The 22834-nt window shown below is 45.8% G+C and overlaps 1 protein-coding gene across 5 annotated transcripts in view; it reads left to right on the plus strand.

The window, feature by feature from the left end:
* The window catches only part of MYH11 (myosin heavy chain 11), a 155982-nt gene that overhangs the window by 74628 nt on the left and 58520 nt on the right, over nt 1–22834 (plus strand). For all 5 annotated transcript variants that reach the window (XM_030798022.1, XM_030798026.1, XM_030798025.1 and 2 more), the window contains 5 exons: nt 3322–3385; nt 6125–6223; nt 10972–11115; nt 19291–19386; nt 22596–22714. In XM_030798022.1, the coding sequence (XP_030653882.1) occupies nt 3322–3385; nt 6125–6223; nt 10972–11115; nt 19291–19386; nt 22596–22714 (522 nt within the window). The remainder of the gene's footprint in view (nt 1–3321; nt 3386–6124; nt 6224–10971; nt 11116–19290; nt 19387–22595; nt 22715–22834) is intronic.

Below are 22834 nucleotides of genomic sequence, written 5' to 3' on the forward strand. Positions count from 1 at the left end.
ACAGTGAGGTGGGAGGATCACTTGAGCCCAGGGGTTCTAGACCAGCCTGGGCAACAAAGCAAGACCACATCTCTATTATTAAAATAAAATTTAAAAAATTATTTATTGAGCACCTGGTATGTGCTAGACCCTTACATCCAATACCATTTTATGTAACAAAACATGAATTGAGTGCCAACTATGTACCAGGCACACACCTCCTCCAAGAAATATTTAGTAAGTACCTACTGTGTGCGATTACTCTGGTAGGCACTTTTACATGTACCACCATTCTCTTTGTTTTTTCTCATTTGCTGTTTTTATTAAGTGCCTGCTGTATACCAGGCACTGAGCAAGGCTCACAGGATTGCGATGGTTCCAGCCTTCATGAAGCTGGTTCTTCCAATTGAAGAACAGACAATAAGTGAGGTAGGGGGTACTACCTTCCCAGGCACACTCCCCCAGGCTCCAAAGCAGGTTTTTGCCTGAGCCCAACAGGGGCAGGGGAACTCTGAAAGTGGGTAGTTGATGATACGTAGACAAAAATGGTTTTATTGTACAAAAGAAGCGGTTGTCTCCGTAGGAGCGTCAGAAAGATATTTTAGTGAGAAAAGATGAAGGAAAAATTGCCTCTGCATTCCTGGAGTAGGGGGTCTGTGAACTGTTGCTCACTGAGATGGGGCCCAGTGAAAGAAAGACTCTTTGCAGAAAGCTCTGCTCTGCTGAGCATATTCACATGGTGGTTCCTGACCCTGTGATCCCCAAGGTCCATTTTAGTAACAATTACATAATGTCTCCTTTCCTCACCCGAAATTAGAATCATAGATAGTATCACCTCCTACACGTATTAGATGAATACACATCAGCATAATGCCCTAACTGTAATATGAAGAAGAAATAACATAAGACAATTCCTAATAAAAGTGTGAATTTCAGGCCAGGTGAGGTGGCTCATGCCTGTAGTCCCAGTACATTGGGAGACTGAGGCAGGCAGATCACTTGAGCTCAAGAGTTTGAGACCAGCCTGGGCAACATGGAGAAACCCCATCTCTACAAAAAAAATTAAATAAATAAAATAAAGTGCATTTCAGCATATCAATGCTTGGGCCAGGCCACACCAACAGAAGACACAGTAAGAGACAGACGCTTAGGTCTATCCACTGCGACAGCTACAAATACAAGGAAAAGGGTCAAGTTCAGGCACTGATGATGTTGGTATGGGATTTTCCAGAATGGCAACTGACTCTCAGTGAAGTGCTGAACCAAAGAACAACCTTCTCTAGAGTGACACAGATGGGATATGCTTGTATTAGAACAAAATTTTAAACACTTGTTAATGCTTTTATTTAACAGCATAAAAATCTAGGCCGGGCACAGAGTGGCTCACACCTGTAAACCCAGCACTTTGGGAGGCTGAGTTGGGAAGATCACCTGAGGTCAGGAGTTTGAGACCAGCCTGGCCAACATGGTGAAACCCTGTCTCTACTAAAAATACAAAAATTAGTTGGGCGCGGTGACACATGCCTGTATTCCCAGCTACTCAGGAGGCTGAGGTGAGAGAATCACTTGAACCTGGGGAGATGGAGGTGGCAGTGAGCCAAAGTCACACCACTGCACTCCAACCTGGGTGACAGAGTGAGACTCTTGTCTTAAAAAAAAAAAAATAAATAAATAAAAATAAAAATCTAAAGTCATAAAGGTTAGGTTCTAAGCCTGGCTAATTACAAACAGATTTTTACCTCCATGAGTGTCAGGTGAGACATTGGAAGAGTCATAAGGGATATAGATGAGGATTGGCATCAGAGACTCTCCAGGTCATTGCAGGACTCCCAAAATATTCTTGGCCCCACTGTTCACTAACAACAGTGGCCCCCACCATCATGTGACAAGCCAAATAATCACTTCCACCGATTTCCAAAATCTCCATAGCAGATGTGCCGCCTCCACTGAGAAGCACTGCGTTTGCATGTTCCAATTCAGTGCAATGTTTCTAGCCTGTCATAAATGGAAGCACGTGCAAGACAAATCCCTAAAAACATCCTCCACTCACTGGCGTCCCTGCCGTCTTGGGAAGGAGAGTGAAGAAAGGTGCCTGGGCCTTGCCTGTGACCAGCCGGCTCTCCCTGGCTCCATTTGGGATATGGTCATCCCAAATCACTCTACTGCATATTTCCCAGTGGGGAAAGTTTGAAGGTTTTGTCAAGGTTTTGTCAAGCCTAGGGGATCGTGTCCACACGCGCCAACACTTCCCATCACGTTATGTCATGGTGGGGGAAAAGGATGAAAGCCTGTCTCGCCTATTGAGGAAACAGGAAAAGGGTTGATGCCAACAGATGGAGGATTGGGTTCCATCCTTGGTTTCACGGCTTAGCTGAGGCAGGTAGATAGGGCCATCTTTGGAGATACTTGTGGAGCCTCTAGGGCCAGGGACACGAGCCATTCCTGCCTAAAGGACATCCTACACAGGGCCTGCTTGGGCAGTGTGGCCAATGCATACTCACCTGTCCCACAGAGAAGGTTTAAGCCATAGTTGGATGATACGGGTGCAGCATGTTTTGGAGCAGGGTGGGGCCTGGGGAGGGAGCCCTCCAGCCCCTGAATATGGAAAAAGCTTCTTTCTGCTTAGGGCTCTACCTCTCAGGAGCAATGTCACGTTGGACAAGTCACTTGATCTCTTTTAGCCTTAGTTTTCCCAGCTTTAAAATGGGGATAGTAGGCTGGGTGTGGTAGTTTACTCCTGTAATCCCAGTACTTTGGGAGGCTGAGGTGGGAGGATTGCTTGAGTGCAGGAGTCTGAGGCCAACCTGGGCAACACAGTGAGATCCTATTTCTATAAAAAAAAATTTAAAAATTAGCCAGGTATGGTGGCGCATGCCTGTAGTCCTAGCTGCTTGGGAGGGTGAGGTCATGGGGAAAAGGGGATTGCTTGAGCCCAGGAGTTCAAGGTTACAGTGAGCTGTGATTGCACCATTGCACTCCAGCCTGGGTGTCAGAGCAGGACCTTGTCTCTAATAAATAAATAAATTTTTTAAAATGGGAATAGCCATGATGGACTATGGTCATTGCAAGAGCCAAATGAAATTGATCTGTGAACATGTTTTACATTCTGTTCTGTTTTACATTTACGTTCTGTTGCTTTCAGGCCTGGGGTGGTTTCAGCTCATCAGATGTTGGTTCCGCCTGACAAGTTGACCTATGGGGTTCTGAGTGTTCGCAAGAATCTCCCCGCCCCCCCAGCCCCCCCTCCCATCCTCTGTAACATCTCCCTCCTGCTTGCCCACAGCGTGGGGTTAAAGGCTGAAGTTGGGCAGCAAAGCCTGAACTGTGTTTTCCTGTTGGCAGGGCAAATTCATCCGCATCAACTTTGACGTCACAGGTTACATCGTGGGAGCCAACATTGAGACCTGTATCCTTTCCCTGAGCCTGGGCCAAACGGGCACCCCTGCCCCCTACCAATCTCCTGCCCAGAGGCTGGGAGAGCCCAAGAGCCACCCCTGTCTTTCCAGCCTCTTAGGTTTCTTCCAGAACAAATCTCTCCTTAACAGCAGGCATTGTGGTGCAGTGGTTATACATGTGTGGAACGGACCCCTGGTTTGAACCCTAAACAAGCAGCCTAGCCTGCATGTGATGCTCAAATGACCTGTCCCTTAGCTGAGTGACCTTGGGCTGGTTACTCCACCTCTGTCTGCCTCATCAGCAAAATGGGGATGATAATGAATGGTACCTGCCTCATAGAAATGTGAGAATAGAGTGAATGAACTCATATAAAACTCTAGGCACCATGCAAGGTGCAGAGTAAGGGCTGGCTACGTAGTGTCTGTTGTATGATCTTTGCTTCATTCTTATTCAGCCATTGTCCGAGGCCAAATTCTGGACCTGTTGTCCTGTTAGAGAGTTGGTCTGTGATCGGCTCCACTTCTTGGGTAGGAAATTGATGAAAACAGAGTTTACCCAGAAGAATGCTGATATCGCAAGGAACAAGTAGAGTGTCTCTTTCATGAATCTGAGTGGTGAGGTGGAGCCAAGTTAGAAATTTCTGGACGTGGGGGAACAACCAGGTCTAGAGTTCCTTGACTGATCAGCCTCGGGAGCTTTGCAGGCAGCCCTAGGGCTCAAGGGTGTTGCGTGTTCGGAGCTTCCTGTGGAACACATGCTTGGCAATGAATAGGACCTCGGGGGCTGACTTAGCTTCTTTCTGCACCTGAGGTCCTCTAGCAGCACCTAGTGGTCCCGTTTATCCACGTTATGTGCCCTGGATGAGAGGGTGGGTTGTGGAGTGGCCTCCTCTCCACTGTACTTGTCTAAGCTGTGGGGATTTGGGAAAATGACTGAAGCTCTCTGGGCCTCAGTTTTGCCTCAGTAAAATGAGGGTGATCGCACCTACTTTCTGGAGCTGGTGCAGTGGTTAAATGAAATAATATGCATAATAATATGCACAGCCCTTGGTACAGTGCTGGGCGCAAAGTGAGCATCTCACAGGTGGCGGCTATTGTGTTAACTTAGTGTTGTCTACGTTTCTACTTTAATCTGCCCAAACCAGCCAGGATTCCCACCCTGCAGCTGGGAGGGCTGCCAGGCTTCGGTCAAGTCCAGAGCCAGGGCCCTCTTGTCCTGCAGCCCTGCACACAGCTCTCAGCAATTCATTTCCTGTGTTTAGAGCGAGCCCCAGGCATAGCCCCGTCCTTCTGGCCTCAGCCTTCCTTTTAGATCAGTGGTTCTCGAAGTATGTTTCCAAACCAGCAGCATCAGCATCACTGGGGAGCTCTTTAGAAACACACATCTCATCTCAGCCAGGCGCGGTGGCTCACGCCCGTAATCCCAGCACTTTGGGAGGCTGAGGCGGGCAGATCACTTGAAGTCAGGAGTTCGAGACCACCTGGCCAATATGGTGAAACCCTGTCTCTACTAAAAATACAAAAATTAGCCAGGCGTGGTGGCATGCACCTGTAATCCTAGCATTTTAGGAGGCCAAGGCAGGCAGATCACTTTAGGTCATGGGTTCAAGACCAGCCTGGCCAACAGGGTGAAACCCCATCTCTACTAAAAATACAAAAATTAGCCAGGCGTGGTGGCATGCACCTGTAGTCCCAGCTACTCAGGAGGCTGAGGCAGGAGAATCACTTGAACCCGGGAGGCAGAGGTTGCAGTGAGCCAAGATCGCACACTGCACTCCAGCCTGGGTGACAGAGCGAGACTCTGGCTCAAACGTGCGTGTGTGTGTGTGTGTGTGTGTGTGTGTGTGTGTATACATGAGAAAGTCTGAGAATCACTGCTTTCCAGATTGGACATGGGCTGTGGTAGCCCAGGCACTGCTAGCTGGCTTTAGGACTTGAACAAGACAAGGTCTGCTGATCTAGCCCCATCATCCTGCACCATCAGGCTTAGTGCTGTGGAAATCCACCCAGTACAGTAGCCCAGCCTCCCAGCTGCCCTCTCCCATCACCCCGGACCCTGTGATCTCCATGCCACCGTCACCTGCCCTCCCCTCTGCTCTCCCTCCTGCCACCCCCCATGGCGGAGCAGCTCTCCTGAAATTAACTAGTGTGGCATGTTTACGGTCTCTCTCTCTGTCCCATCAGACCCCACTCTTGGAACAGAGGGCATGGAAGACAGCTTTGCCACTTGCTAGCTGTATGATCTTGAGAAAGGACTTACCTTCTCTGAGCCTCAGTTTCCCCTTATTGAAAACACCGATAATAGTTGCACTTACTTCCCCGCATGCTTTGTGAGGCTTCAGTGAGACAATTTATATCAATCGTTTCACATAGGAATGAATCATAAATCATAGAATCATAGAGGATGTCATTATTTGTATTGTATAATGTCTGAAGACAGCTCATTTTAAAGAAGACTTGCTGGTGATGGCTGTTAGGGGAATGTCTCATTACCATTACCATCTTCCTGGGGTCTTTTTATGCTTTTTCTTTTTACTCTATTCCCCTCCCTTCTTTTTGCATCTGAAGTCTGCTGGCAGCACCCAGTGGTTCCATTTGTCCACAGAGGCTATGGTCAAAGTTAGACTTTACCGATTGCTGGGACGGAACTGGAAAGTCATCCCGTGTGAATTGGGTGTGACGGGGATGGAGGTGGAAGACCAGAGGAACACCCGCAGTATTCCTAGAATCCCTAACTCCTTCCAAACCAGATCTGCTAGAAAAATCACGGGCAATTCGCCAAGCCAGAGACGAGAGGACATTCCACATCTTTTACTACATGATTGCTGGAGCCAAGGAGAAGATGAAGAGTAAGTGACTAGCAATGACGTGTGATTGGATGGCTTGAGCCTTCCCTTTCATCAGAATCCGGGGTTAAGGGATTGACTATTAAAACAGTCTCAGATCCTGCCAGAAAGGACCATGTCTGTGAGTGACAGATGAGCAATTCTTCATCTCCTCCCAGTGAGTGAGTGTGGCTTTTGTTCAGTCATTCTCATTTACTGAGCACCTACTATGTGACATAGTAGCCATCAACTCCAATTAGACGTTAGATCATTAATGATTCATGTCTAATTAGACCAGAGAGCATCAAGTCCAGCTAGACACAATCTATGCCTTCAAGGAAAGGGAGAAAGACATTTGCCTTACTTGCCAATTTATAAAACTTGCAAATATAAAAGATTCATTCTGGTTTTACAAGGAATTTGCAGGGGCAGCGGGACTAAGCATTTTTCATTATACATGTTTTGCCAGTGACTTTGTAGAACAGGGGTCAAAACTTTTTCTGTAAAAGGCCCGATAGTAAATCTTCAGGCTTTGCAGGCCACGTGGCTTCTGTCACAGCTATTCAATTCTGCCATTGTAATACAAAAGCAGCCACAGGCAATACATAAACCAACCAGCACAGGCAACACATAAACCAATGAGTGCAGGCAACACATAAACCAGTGAGCGCAGGCAACACATAAACCAATGAGCACAGGCAACACATAAACCAGTGAACGCAGGCAACACATAAACCAATGAGCACAGGCAACACATAAACCAATGAGCACAGACAGTACATAAACCAGTGAGCACAGGCAACACATAAACCAATGAACATAGGCAACACATAAATCAGTGAGAGCAGATGCATCACTGTGTTACAATAAAACTTTATTTACAAAAACAGGCAGTGTGCAGAAGTTTGCTGACCTCTGTTGTAGAGAAAAAAAATTTTTATGTAAATACAATACACTGTATACCAAACTCCAGTAGGAAGTTATGAGTTCTGGACATGCAGTTGTTTACTCTTAAAAATATATACAAATCACATAGCTTAAAAAAGGAATGGATCAGTGACTATCTGTACATAGTAGAGTCTACATGTTAGTAATAAGTTTGAAGTCTGAAATTTTATGGGAACAATACAGACTTTGCTTCCCATCTGTTTTGTGGCCCAAGCTTAGTTACTTTGGTAAAGACAGTTACCAAAAGGATCTGTGTGAGCTCAGAACTTCGCTGTGTCGGAGTGTATTGCAGAGCTCAGCCACTAGGGGGTGGCATTATCCATTCTTTAAATTTCCAGGGTGGGGCACAGTGGCTCATGCCTGTAATCCCACACTTTGGGAGGCAGAGGCGGGCGGATTACCTGAGGTCAGGAGTTTGAGACCAGCTTGGCCAAGATAGTGAAACCCTGTCTCCCCAAAAGTACAAAAATTAGTCAGGTGTGATGTCTGGCGCCTGTAATCCCAGCTACTCGGGAGGCTGAGGCAGGAGAATCACTTGAACCTAGAAGGTGGAGGTTGCAGTGAGCTGAGATTGCACCACTGCACTCCAGCCTAGGTGACAGAGTGAGACTCTGTCTCAAAAAATAAAAATAAGTTTCCTTAATGGCTGGCTTTCAGGAACATAGGATATGAGGTGGAGCAATTTTTGGTAAAGGGGGAATGCTGAATGGATTTTTCATGTACCAGCAAACATGGTACATTAGCAGTTACAGTGCAGGACCCTGTGGAATGGGCCAGGGAAAAATGTTGACATTCCTCTTCCTTTTATTTGGCACCCAAGAAAACAGTTTGGTTGTCTGGTATCTTGGGTTCCAGTTTTGTGCTTTGCCTCTGGTCTTCCAGAAATGGGCAAGTATAGGGCTCACAACTAAATTCCTAGGGGCCCTTTGTATTCTAGATGATAGAACTGGAAAGATGTTAGGCTTTTAGAGAGAACCAAATATTCCTAAATGCGTCCAAACTCGGGATAATGAAGTCTTGGCAAAGACCTCAATCCTTGTGACTTCAATCAGGCATTTCAAGTTAATCCAAAAGTTTGAGTTAACTGGTGTCTTTGGTCAATTTAACTTCGAGTTTATCAAGCAGCTTCCAAGTGACTTGACCCATAAAAGACATTTTATTTTATTTTATTTATTTATTTATTTATTTTTTGAGACAGAGTCTCACTCTATCGCCCAGGCTGGAGTGCAGTGGCACGATCTCGGCTCACTACAAGCTCCACCTCCCGGTTCACGCCATTCTCCTGCCTCAGCCTCCCGAGTAGCTGGGACTACAGGCACCCACCACCACGCCAGGATAATTTTTTGTATTTTTAGTAGAGACGGGGTTTCACCATGTTAGCCAGGATGGTCTCGATCTCCTGACCTCGTGATCCGCCTGCCTCCGCCTCCCAAAGTGCTGGGATTATAGGCGTGAGCCACTGCGCCCGGCCAAAAGACCTTTATTTTAAAAGAAAAATATCTTGCTGACGTCTCTCCAAAAGTATAACCGAATCCATCCTAATTAAAGATTGATCTGGAAGAGGATCCTTGATGTATTGGAGGGTATAATAAAAGCAAATAGTGCAGGAGAAAGAAAGGCAATTATAAAGTTGGGGGTGGGGGAGAAGCTGAACTACAACAAAGGAAATGTAATCATAGGATACCGTTTTACAGAGAATATCTAATTAATGTCATAATATAAAAAGGGAGTTGGCAAACTTTTCACTAAAGCGTCAGTAGTAAACATTTTAGACTTTAAGGACCAGATGGCCTCTGTTGCAACTACTCAACTCTGTTGCCTAGTGAGAAAGCAGCCATGAGAAATAAACAAGGACATCAGAGCAGCTGTGTTTCAAAAAAACTTTATTTACAAAAACAACAGGGGACCAGATTTGCCAACCTGTGATATGAGCCTCATATATTGATTCAACTAAAACTAGCTGGGGGTGGCTGGGCACAGTGGCTCACACCTGTAATCCTGGCCCTTTGGGAGGCTGAGACGGGTGGATCACCTGATGTCAGGAGTTCAAAACTAGCCTAGCCAACATGATGAAACCCCGTCTCTACTAAAAATACAACAAATTACCTGGGCGTGGTGGTGGGTACCTGTAATCCCGGCTACTGGAGAGGCAGGAGAATTGCTTGAACCTGGGAGGCAGAGGTTGCAGTGAGCAGCCAATATCGCACCACTGCACTCCAACCTGGGCAAAGGTGAAACTCCCTCTCAAAAAAAAAAAAAAAATAGCTGGGGGAAAGGAAAGGTAGTATAAGAAAGCTGCATTTTTGCCTACCATAGCAGGAAGTCACTAGATACTATCTAAACTTGACATATCCGGAAATCGCCTATTACAGCGATTGTGCTTTGCCGCTGGTCTTCTAATTGGCCAAAAGCGCCTGTTACTTTTGGCACTGAGGACTGGTTTCCTGGAAGAAAATTTTTCCACAGATTGGGAGGGCAGGGTGGGGGGGATGGTGTGGGGATGATTCAAGTGTATTACATTTACTGTGCACTTTATTATTACATTGTAATATATAATGAAATAATTATACTACTCACCATAATGTAGAATCATTGGGAGCTTGTTTTCCTGCAGTCCCATCGGGGGGTGATGGGGGACAGTGACAGATTATCAGGCATTAGAGTCTCATAAGGAGCACGCGTGCGCAGTTCACAATAGGGTTTGTGCTCCTATGAGAATCTAATGCTGCCACTGATCTGATGGGAAGCGGAGCTCGGGCAGTGATGCAAGCGATGGGCAGTGGCTGCAAATAACAGATAAAGCTTCACTCGCTCACCTACTGCTCACCTCCTGCTGTGCGGCCCGGTTCCTAACATGGACTGGTACTGGTCTACGGCCTGTGGGTTGGGGAACCCTTGGCCTATTATATATAATACATAATGGTATATACATTATAATAGGCTAGGGTATATAGCAAGCCTATTCTACAGAGAGATAGTGGTAACTGCCAGAAAAAAAGCAGCTAAAAGAGATAAAAGCAGGTATTATGGAGTAAGGTAGGAGTTGGAGAAGGGATGTGACAGGAGAATGCTATTTTTCATTATAAACCTTTGGTAGTAATTGATTTTTAAAACTCGTGCCTGTTTGAATTTGATAAAAATTTTATAAATAGATGAATAAGGCCCAGTGCGGTGGCTCGTGTCCGTAATCCCAGAACTTTGAGAGGCCTAGGTGGGTGGATCACCTGAGGTCAGGAGTTGAAGACTAGTGTGGTCAACATGGTGAAACCCCATCTCTACTAAAAATACAAAATTTAGCCGGGCGTGGTGGCAGGCGCCTGTAATCCCAGCTACTCGGGAGATTGAGGCAGGAGAATCCCTTGAACCTGGGAGGCGGAGGTTGCAGTGAGCCGAGATCACGCCACTGCACTCCAGCCTGGACGACAGAGTGAGACTCCGTCTCAAAAAAAAAAAAATGAGTAAAGGTTGATCTAACTCTTCTGACAGCTTTGTCTCTGAAGGCAGGGTGCCTCTGGACAATTGAGGTAAAGGCATCCCTTCCTCCAGGTAGATGTAACTTCGTGCCAGGGATTGTGGCTTAGCAAGCACAACCAAGGCTGGGTGTCAGCTGCAGTCACTGGAGCAGTGCACAACCTGCACCACTGTGCAAGGCTGGCAGTGGTTGGTGAGGCTGTCTACATGACGACGCATGAGGGTTTTAAATGGTCCAAGCCTTGAGAAAGGGAAAGGAATTATGATAGCCCAGACCCTTGACCAGATCTCCATCTCATGTTGAAATTAGAAGTGTGTCTTGTTGACCCTGACCCCTCTTCCTCCCCTTCTAGGTGACTTGCTTTTGGAGGGCTTCAACAACTACACCTTCCTCTCCAATGGCTTTGTGCCCATCCCAGCAGCCCAGGATGATGAGATGTTCCAGGAAACTGTGGAGGCCATGGCGATCATGGGTTTCAGCGAGGAGGAGCAGCTGTGTAAGCCTCACACCTTGAGTCTGGAGGGTAGCCTGCCTGGATACCAATGGAACCTGTTAAGAATTCTTCTCTAGTCAAGACAGATTTCTGCTCTCTGAATTCCCCACCTTCCATTGAAAAAAAAAAAAAGGAGGAAAATGAATTTTATTCTAGGTGGTTTGTTTGTGTTGTAGAAAAGTGGCTGCATAACTAGGGCTCTTTTAGTTGCAAGTAACCCAAGCTGGCTTAAACCAAAGGGAAAGTGACTAACTCACAATGTTGAAAAGTTCAGGGAGGTTGGGCACAGTGGCTCAGGCCTGTAATCTCAGCACTTTCGGAGGCCAAGGTGGACGGATCACTTTAGGTCAGGAGTTCGAGACCAACCTGGTCAATTTGGTGAAACCCTGTCTCTACAAAAAATACAAAAAAAATTAGCCAGGGCTGGTGGTGCACACTTGTAGTCCTAGCTACTCAGGAGGCTGAGGTGGGAGGATTCCGTGAACCTGGAAGGCAGAGGTTGCAGTGAGCCAAGATCACACCACTCCACTCCAGCTTGGGAGATGGAGCTAGACTCCATCTCAAAAAAAAAAAAAAAAAACCAGTTCAGGAAATCAAGCTTCAGGTACAGTGAGATCTAGGTGTTCAAAACATTTTTCTATAACCTAATTTATTGTCTTCTATCTCTCTCTTGACTACATTGTTTCTCTATAGGATGCAGTTTGTTGACAGCAACATGGCTGGGTTCCAGCCCTTATATTCTTTGGGTTTATATCCAAAGAACAGAGTAGATTCCCGGCTTAAGTTCCTTAACGGAGTGTCATTGACTCTGATTGGCTGGCTTAGGTTGATGTGCACATTCCTGAGCTATGCAGCATAGGCAGGGTTGTGGAAAGCACAGGGTGGTTTCATTATGGTCCCTAAGAATGGATTCCTGGAGCTGCAGGTAGAGATGTTGGCCTCATCAGGAACATGGGGGCAGGGTTTAGGGGAGGGGGAGTGATCGAGGCAGTGGATTTACTCAGGCTCTTCCTGGAGGGGTTGCTCTGGTGATCAATTGATATTGATCAAAATCATCCAACCAATGGCCAAGAAACACAACAGGACAGCTCAAGAAGAAGTTCTTGGTCAGGACACTGTGTTTCCACAAACGATTTTCCTTCTGGGTTAGATGTGCCTCAGTGTTCAAGTTTAATCTCTTTCAGGAACACCAGGACAGAACTGTGGAAAGTTTCCCTTCCTTCCCACGCCTACACCCATTTGGAGCCCCAGAATAGCACTGAGGTTGCTGAAATGCTGCATAAGGGGAGGGGCAGCTCCTCCGAAGATAACTTGGGGTCTAGAAAAATAAGGCTCTATGGGTCAGTTGACAAATGGATGGTGTGTGTGGGTCTTGGCCAGGGTCCCACATCAGAATCTAGTGCTGATAGCCTCCTTGTCTGAATGACATAGGCTCTCCAAGAATGATTCATTTTATTTGGGACAGGGGTCAGTTTTGCTTCTAATTTTGCTTTTAAATAACAATGAACAATGGTTAAGTATTTGCTGTGTGCCAGGAATTTACCAAATCCTTTTTTCTTAATGTACTACACTGTTCAGTATAGTTTTATGTAAATAATAAAAAACTGGAACAGGCTGGGCACAGTAGCTCATGCCTGTAATCCCAGCATTTTGAGACACTGAGGCAGGAGGATTGCTTGAGCCCAGGAGTTCGAGACTAGCCTGGACAACATAGTGAGACTCTGTCTCTACAAAAAAAATAAAGAAAATAGAAAAAAACTGGAACAAACTAAAATAGGTTGATTGATAGAGGGTTTATTAAATCATCGTCTGTCCTTGTGAAAGAAAACAATGAGACCATTGAAATTGTTTTGCTGGGCATGGTGGCTCACGCCTGTAATTCCAGCGCTTTGAGAGGCCAAGGCAGGCAGATCACTTGAGCTCGAGTTTGAGACTAACCTGGGCAACATGGCAAGATCCCTTCTCTACAAATAATACAAAAAATTAACTGGGTGTGGTGGTGCACACTGTAGTCCCAGCTTGGGAGACTGAGGCAGGAAAACTGCTTGAGCCCAGGAGATCGAAGCTGCAGTGAGCCGAGATCACGCTACTCTGTCACCTAGGCTGGAGTACAGTGGCGCAGTCTCAGCTCACTGCAACCTCTGCCTTGCAGGCTCAAGCAGTCCTCCCAGCTCAGCCTCTCAAGTCGTTGAGACTACAGACATGTGCTACCACGCCTGGCTAATTTTTGATTTTAGGGTTTTTGTTTTGTTTTGTTTGAGATGGAGGCTCGCTATTGTCACCCAGGCTGGAGTGCAGTGGCAAGACCTCGGCTCGCTGCAACCTCTGCCTCCCGGGTTCAAGCAATTCTCTTGGTTCAGCCTCCCGAGTAGCCGGGATTACAGGCGCCCACCACCATGCCCCATTAATTTTTTTTTTGTATTTTTAGTAGAGACTGGGTCTCACCATGTTGGCCAGGCTGGTCTTAAACTCCTGACCTCAGATGATCCACCTGTCTTGGCCTCCCAAAGTGCTGGGATTGCAGGCATGAGCCACTGCGCCTGGCCTGGGGTTTTTTTGTTTTGTTTTGGTTTGATTTTTGGAGGGGTGGGTAGAAACAAGGCTTCACCATGTTATCCAGTATTCTCTGGTCTTGAACTCCTGGGCTCAAACAATCAGCCTGCCTTGGCCTCCCAAAGTGCTGGGATTACAGGTGTGAGCCACCATGCCCAGCTCCCAGTGTTCTCATTGTACATTGGCACTTGCCAATTTCCCCTTTAACCATAGAGACCAGACCCCAGGCCCAGCACCTTTGGCAGGCCCAAGCATCTAGCTAGAATTTGCTAATACTGTTTTCCTTGTATTTATATTTATAATTGCCATCTATTTATGGCAAGTGAAGATGATTTTTCACTTAAGATAGAGAAAGTTTTCTATTAAAACGAATGTAAGGAAGGAGAAGGAAGTAAATTTAAAGAAAATGGTTAAGGAAATAATGGAGCAGATGGTATACAGAGCAAGCATTCAGATGATGGCATTCAAATGACCAACTCTCATGGGAGCCAACTTAGTCCCAAGTGTACACCAACCCCATTTATAAACCAAGAGCTACGTCTAAACCCTCCATCAAGGGGCCTGTGGAGAAGGGGGTGGGTCAGGCTCCAGGCTGGAGCTTCATGAGGCTCCAAGTGACCAGGGGAGACCAGGATTTTCCCACCACATTGGGTTCTGCAGCCTTGAACTGCTGGGCTCAAGATACCCTCATGCGCCACCATGCCTGGCTAATTTTCTTTTTTTTTTTTTTTGAGATGGAGTCTCACTCTGTTGCCCAGGCTGGAGTGCAGTGTTGCGATCTTGGCTCACTGCAAGCTCCGCCTCCTAGGTTCATGCCATTCTTCCGCCTCAGCCTCCGAGTGGCTGGGACTACAGGTGCCCACCACCACGCCTGGCTAATTTTATTTTGGTATTTTTAGTAGAGACAGCGTTTCACCGTGTTAGCCAGGATGGTATCAATCTCCTGACCTTGTGATCCGCCCACTTCAGCCGCCCAAAGTGCTGGGATTACAGGTATGAGCCACTGCACATGGCCCATGCCTGGCTAATTTTTAAATTTTTTGTAGAGACAGGGTCTTGCTGTGTTGTCCAGGCTGGTCTGGAACTCCTAGCCTCAAGCAATCTCCCTGCCTCAGCCTCCCAAATCCTTGGGATTACAGCCATGAGCCACCATACCTGGCCTGGTTATACTGTTTCTAACATATTTTTAAGATGAAAAATAAAATCACCTAAATTGTCCATCCTGTGTACCCCTGGTGGTACACATGTCTGGTGTTGGAAAGTCCTGTTTCTTATTCCTCAGTAAGAAGAGAGGTGTAAGGCCACTGTAAAAAATTAGCACAAACTTGATGTTTTAAAACAACAGGAATTTATTCTCTCCCATTTCTAGAGCCCAGGGTTCTGAAATCAGTGTGTCAGCAGGAGCCAGTCATAATGGCTCATGCCTGTAATCCCAGCACTTTGGGAGGCCAAGGCGAGAGGATCGTTTGTGGCCAGGAGTTCAAGACCAGCCTGAGCAACATAGCAAGACCCCTTCTCTACTAAAAATTAAAAAAAATTTTTTTTTTTAAAAAGACAAGATGCTGGCAGGGGTTGTTGCTTCTGAAGGCACTGAGGGAGATCTGTTCCTTGCCTCTGTCCTGGCTTCTGGTGGCTCTGGCTGTTCCTGGATTTTCCTTGGCTTGTCTCACTCCAGTCTGTGCCTCATTCTTCATGTGGCATTCTACCCTGTGGGTCTTCTCTTCTGTCCATCATAAAGACACTTGACATTAAATGTAGGGCCCACCAGGTTATTCCGAGATGATCTCATCTTGAGATCTTTTGCTTGATTCCATCTGCAAGACCTTTTTTTCCAAAATAGGCCATATTCAGGCTGGGCGCGGTGGCTCACGCCTGTAATCCCAGCTCTCAGGGAGGCAGAGGCAGGAGGATAGCTTGAGCCCAGGAGTTTGAGACCTGCCTGGGCAATATAGTGAGACCCCGTTCTCCACAAAAAGGAAAAAAAAATAAGTGTAACCCCCCAAATTAGGCCACATTCACAGGTTCCAGGTGGACATATTTTAGAAAGACCAACGATCAACCTAATATAGGTGGCTTCCACTCTTTACCACCTACTGGGCCAGACCCTTGCTCAGCATCTTACAAGACCTAAACTTCATGAAGTAGGTACTACTGTTACCATCTCCGTTTTGCAGATAAGGAAACTGAGGCTCATGGGACTTACTGAGACTCATGTAGAGTCTCTATCCTCTATCCATCCATGATTCATCCGTCAATCCATCCTCTATTCATCCATCTATCCTCTACTCATCCTTCCATCACCCATCCATCCGTCACCCATCCATCCATCTACCCACCCATCCATTCATCCATGAACCCATCCTCTATACGTTTATACATTCACTTGTCCATCCACCTTCCATCTGCTATCCATCCATCTCCCTCCCTCCCCATGTGTATCTGGACCCTGAACTAGCCTTTGGAAATTCAAAGATGATGAGATTTATAAGAAGCAAAGCTGGGATTTGAACTCAGGACTCTAACTGCAGAGTGCATGCTTTGCACCAGTGCACCAGGATGCTGCCAGCCGTCACCACCCTTGCTGTGTTGTGTCTCCTCACTGGTTGACTTCTTTGCTGTCTGCTAACTGTGCCCCAAGGTTCATCTCTTATGGCCTGGGAGTGGTGGTGTTCTTTTGTCATTTCTGGAATTACATTAACTATACCAGAAAGTGCAAACCAATGGTTCCTGAGCCTACAGGAGAGATCGGCCACTACAACCTTCAAAATGTTTAAAAATTGGTTCCTAAAGTTTAAATATGGGTAGGCCGGGCACTGTGGCCTACAATCCCAGCACTATGGGAGGCCAAGGCACATGGATCACTTGAGATCAGGAGTTTGAGACCAGCCTGGCCAACATAGTGAAACTCTGTCTCTACTAAAAATAGAAAAATTAGCTGGGTGTGGTGGCACACACCTGTAATCCCAGCTACTCTGGAGGCTGAGGCAAGAGAATTCCCCTGAACCTGGGAAGCGTGGAGGTTGCAGTGAGCCGAGATTGCACCAATGCACTCCAACCTGGGTGACAGCAAGACTCCGTCTCACAAAAAAAAAAAAAAAAAAAAAAAAAAAAAAAAAAAAAAAAAAAAAAACCCATGGGTAGACTTCACATAAAACCTCTGGGTTTCCATTATCTCGAAAAATCAGAAGTTCTAGCAACACTGGGCTTATATCCCCTGTGGCAATGACAGAGTAGCTGCTGGCCCCTTCAGATGGGTTTGTGGCCTCGTTGGGTCCCCACAGTCCTCATTAGTTGGCTTTGTTCATTTAGAACAGTGGTTCTCTGCCAGAGGTGAGTTTGCCTCCCAGGGGACATTTAGTAGTGTCAGGTGACGTTTGTGGTTGTCACAACTCTGTCGGGGTAACCACCACTGACATCTAGTGGTTAGAGACCAGGGATGCTACTAAACTTCCCATGATGCCCAGGACAGCTCCCCACAATAGAGAATTATCTGGCCCCCAATTTCTGCAGTGACAAGACTGAGTAAACCCTGAGTTGGCCGGCTCGCCTGGGCTGTGCAGGCATTTCAGCAATCTTTAGTTTAAATTGACACTTTTAAAACTGTGAGTGCAACTCTTCATAGTTTACAAAGACTCTTTCATAGATGTTATGGTTAAAAGGAAGTGTGTTTCCAAGCCCTGTCAACAGCAGCTTCATTCATTTTGGGGAGAAGGCTTTCTGCCATAGTGAGTGGGAGCAAATGGGTGGGTGGTCAGCAGCTGGGTCCTTTTGCTGAGCTGGGCCAGGGACCCCATGGCGTGAGAATAGCTGTTGTGAAGGGCCTTGTAATGTCTGGTTTGGCCTGAGGAACCAGAAAAGTCTGGGATCTCTAGGCTTTGTTCCTGGAACATAGTGACTGATTTGAAGCCAGAACTCTGGGTTATTTGTACCTGAGTTAAGCTAAGCCAAGAATTTGTGTTAATCATCACCCATTCTCCATCCATTCGTCAATCCATCCATCCATCTATCCATCCACCATCCATCCATCTATCATCCAACTATCATCCTTCCATCCATCCATTCATCCATCTATCATCCATCCATCAATCCTCTATCCATTCCTCCATCCATCATCCATTCATTCTCCATCCATCCATTGTCCATCCATCCATCCTCCATCCATCCATCCTCCATCCATCCATCCATCCATCCATCCATCCATCCATCATCCATCTATTCTCTATCCATGCATTATTTATCCATCAATCCATCCTCTGTTTATTCATCTATACTCGTCCATCCATCATTCACCCATTCATCTACCCACCCATCCATTCCTCCATCCACTCACCCATGAACACATCCTCTGCCCACTTATTCATTCATCCATCCATCCACCTTCCACCTACCATCCATCCGTCTCTCTCCCTCCCTCCCATGTGTATCAGGATCCTGGACTAGGCTTTGGAAATTCAAAGATGATTAGGGCAGGCCCCGCACTTTCCAGAAACTCATTGTCTTGTGGGGATTTCAGACATAGAAACTATTTTAACAGTAACATGTCGTGAGTATGAGTCAGAAAGGTTCCAAGTATTCTGGGAACACAGCGTTTTTGTTCAGAGACACCTGGACAACAAGTGGAAACAAATGTATATCTTCTTAATCCCAACATGGGCATCTGGTACACCCAGCAGAGTACGTAAGAAGCACAGGGTTTTTATTTCAAAAATCCTTTTATTGACATATGATTTACATGTAGAAAATTGTGTATGCCATAGCGTGCAGTGCAAAGAATTATTATAAACTGAACATGTCTGCGTAACTAGAATCCATTTTAAATAAGAGAATGCCACCAGCCCCACAGAAGCTCCCACATGCACCTTCTAAGAACTTCCCTCAGTTAAGGATAATCATTATCCTGACTTCTAACAGCATCGATTAGTTTTGCCTCTTCTTGAATGGACTGTCTATATATGGACTTAGACAGTAGGTTCTTGTTTCCATCTGTCCTCTTTTGTTCAGTATTTGTGTCTGGAAGATATGTCAGGGGTCTTTTTGTTTTAGAGACAGGATCTGCCTACATTGCCCAGGCTGTATCAAGCTCCTGGCTTCAAGCAGTTCTCCCACCTCAGCCTCCCAAAGTGCTGGGGTCGCAGGCATGAGTCACTGTGCTGGCCCCAGTACATCAGTTTTGATTTTTGGTAGTTGTAGCTCATTCATTCTCACTGTTCTGTGGCAGGGGTTGCTAACACATTTTTCTGTAAAGAGTCAGATAGTAAATTCTTTAGCTTTTGTGGGCCAGACGATCTTTGTTGCAACTCTAAGTCTGCCAGTGTAGCATTCAAATAGTTATAGACAGTATGTAAATCAATGAGTATAGCTGTGTTCCACTAAAACTTTATTTATAATAGCAAGCAGTGGGCCAGATTTGGTGCATGGGCTGTAATTTGCCAGTCCCTGCTGCGTGGTATTCCATTGTAAGGCAAGGTTTTAAGCAACCATATGAAAATATTGAGCTCAGAATTTAGTTTCTTTGGAGGAAAGATGTAGGCTGGCTCTGGGTCCCCAGTGGCTTTAGGCTCCAAAACTCCAGGGTACCTTGGCATTGACCTCTGTGTCTGCTCTACTCTTCTCTCCCCACCTCAGCCATATTGAAGGTGGTATCATCGGTCCTGCAGCTTGGAAATATCGTCTTCAAGAAGGAAAGAAACACAGACCAGGCATCCATGCCGGATAACACAGGTACTTGCCACCTTTTCCCAATGACCAATGACGTTGGGGTTGGGGGGGGGTGGGGAGGGTGACATTTAAACATTGCTTATTTTTCGAGGTGAAGGGATTTTAACAACAGATGGACTAGGTTCTTATCACTCACTTTTCTTTTTTCAAACTTTTCAGTGCTCAAGACCCTATGTGGAAAGTTATTGAATCAGATCGCAGGGATAAAAAAAAAAAAAACCTAATAGTTTTATTTATTTGTTCTTTTTTTTTAAATACAAAATTTTACAAGTTTTAATAGAGACGAGGTCTCGCTGTGTTGCCCAGGCTGATCTTGAACTCCTGAGCTCAAGTGATCCTCCCACCTTGGCCTCCCCAAATGCTGAGATTACAGGCAAGAGTCATCACATCCCACCCCTAATAGTGAGCAGACAAGATCCCGAGGGACCATCTCTTCTAAAATATTCCACTTAATTGTTTTGTTAAAGAAATATTTCTCAAGCCCCTGCAATATGCCACTGGGATACAGCAGGAAATGACACAAGAGTAGCTCTTCTTATGGTATCTGTGGTCGTCTTGGGGAGACAGACCTCAATTGCCCTGAGAATTAGGGGTGCCAGATAAAATACAGGATGTCCAGATAAATTTCAATTTTAGGTAAACAACAAACCTTTTTTTAAATGTTAAGTATGTCCCTTGTAACATTTGGACCATGATTATACCAAAAGAGTATTCTTGTTTATCTGAAATTCAGGTTTAACTGAGCATCCTGTAATTTTCCCCCTAAATCTGATAAACCTACCCTCAAAACAGTATTTTGTGTTTTGAGAAGATGGCCTGGCTACCACTATGCTTGTTGGTGGCTGAGCTGAGAGCAAAACTTAGTTTCTTATTTCCTGGCCCAGGCTGTATATTGTGTTTCTTTTTCCTGCTCCCTGGAGCCCACCTTGATCAAACCTCTTGCAGCCGCTTACTGGGTTTACCTTGCCCACGGCCTAGACAGAGCCAATTAATCAAGACAGGGGAATTGCGATAGAGAAAGAGTAATTCACGCAGAGCCGGCTGCACGGGAGAACAGTTTTATTATTACTCAAATCAGTCTCCTTGAGCATTCGGGGATCAGAGTTTTTTAAGCATAATGTGGTTAGGGGGAGGCCAGTGAGTTGGGGGTGCTGATTGGTTGGGGGAGAGACTAAATCACAGGGAGTTGAAGCTGTCCTCTTGCCCTGAGTCAGTTCCTGGACAGAGGCCATAAGATCAGATGAGCCAGTTTCTCCATCTGGGTGGTGTCAGCTGATCCACCTGGTGCCAGGGTCCGCAAAAATATCTCGAGCACTGATCTTAGGTTTTACAATAGTGATGTTATCCCCAGGAGCAATTTAGGGAGGGTCAGACTCTTGTAGCCTCCACTTACAGAACTCCTAAACCATAATTTCTAATCTTTGGGCTAATTTATTATTCCTACAAACGCAGTCTAGTCCCCAGGCAAGAAGGGGGTTTGTTTTGGGAAAGGGTTCTTGTGTTTTAAACTATAAACTAAGAGGCTGGGCGTGGTGGCTCATGCCTGTAATCCTAGCACATTGGGAGGCCGAGGCAGGTGGATCACTTGAAGTCAGGAGTTCAAGACCAGCCTGGCCAACAAGGTGAAACCCCATCTCTACTAAAAATACAAAAATTAGCTTGGCGTGGTGGCGAGCGCCTGTAATCCCAGCTACTCAGGAGGCTGAGGCAGGAGAATTGCTTGAACCCAGGAGGCAGAGATTGCAGTGAGCCAAGATTATGCCACTGTGCTCCAGCCAGGGTGACATAATGAGACCCTGTCTCAAAAAAAAAAAAAAAAAAAAAAAAAAACTGTAAACTAAGTTCGTCCCAAAGTTAGTTCGACTTACACCCAGGAATCATTCAGTGGAGCTTGGAGGTTAGAAGCAAGATGACTCAGTCGGTTAGGTCAGATCTCGTTCAGTGTCTCAGTTATAATTTTGCAGTGGCAGTTTTATTGTCAGGTGTTTGTTATGTATTAGAGTCCCTAAATCTGGCAAATTAATGGAATCCAGATGCCAAGGAAAGACCTCAGGAGAACAGAAATGAAAAAGCGCTCTTGCCAAGAGATGGGGAAAAAAAATCCTAAAATCACTCTATTTACTCTGCCTTGCACATGCAAAGCAGCATGTAATGCTATTTTCATGTTAAGGGAACAGCTCGTGGTCACACCACTGCACTTCAGCCTGGGCGACAGGAAGACTGCATCTCAAAATAAAAGAAGAGCATTTAGGTTGATTCTAGTATTTTGCTATTGCAAACAATGCTGCAACACATATCCTAGAAGGGTGAAAAAAATATGTATTGAATAGTAAGTATTCAATAAATGTTACTATTAGTAACTATTTAATACTTACTAAGTAACTATTAAATAAATCTCAGGGGCCAGTGGCTCACACCTGTAATCCCAGCACTTGCGGAGGCCAAGGCGGGCGGATTGCCTGAGTTCAGGACTTCGAGACCAGCCTGGACAACACGGTGAAATTCTGTGTCTACTAAAATACAAAAGAAATTAGCTGGGTGTGGTGGCAGGCACCTGTAATCCCAGCTACTCAGGAGGCTGAGGCAGGAGAATGGCTTGAACCTGGGAGGCGAAGGTTGTAGTGAGCTGAGATCGCGCCACTGCACTCCAGCCTGGGCAACAGAGCAAGACTATGTCTCCAAAAAATATATATAAATCTATCTATCTATCTATCTATCTATCTATCTATCTATCTATCCATCCATCCATCCATCCATCCATCCATCCATCCATCTATCTATCTATCCTATCTATCTCAGGGAGTTTACGTACTTTACCTTATTTAGTCCTGGGTACCAACAAGGTACCGAAGAGCTGACCCTTTTTAAAGCTGAGAAAAGCAAGACTCTGGGAGGGTAAAGAGCTTTTCCAAAGTCACATGACTTGGAAGTGTGAAGGGACAGGGACTTGCAACTAGAACTACCTGACCCTAAATCCCCAACTGGGGCCTACTTCAGCCCACCCCAATCATTGCCTCTCAGCAAAATACTAGGGAGTGTGACCACTAATGACAGCAGCCTTTAGGACGCTTCAAGCTTTATTCACGGTCAGCGGGTCCCATTTCCCCAAGAGAACCCGGTGTATTCACACATCACAAATACCCATGTGATGTGCCTTCTTGCCAAGCTATTTCTTTTGTGATGCACTCACAATGTTTCTTTTCTCCTTCCAGCTGCTCAGAAAGTTTGCCACCTCATGGGAATTAATGTGACAGATTTCACCAGATCCATCCTCACTCCTCGTATCAAGGTTGGGCGAGATGTGGTACAGAAAGCTCAGACAAAAGAACAGGTAATGATGTACCTGCCATTTACTTATCACCCATCCATGCACCCATCCATCCATCCATCCATTCATCCATTCATCCATCTATCCACCTGTTCACTCATTCGTGTATTCATTAATCCATTC

The sequence above is a fragment of the Nomascus leucogenys genome, chromosome 18 (genome assembly GCF_006542625.1).
Source record: "Nomascus leucogenys isolate Asia chromosome 18, Asia_NLE_v1, whole genome shotgun sequence".
NCBI classification, from domain to species: domain Eukaryota; kingdom Metazoa; phylum Chordata; class Mammalia; order Primates; family Hylobatidae; genus Nomascus; species Nomascus leucogenys.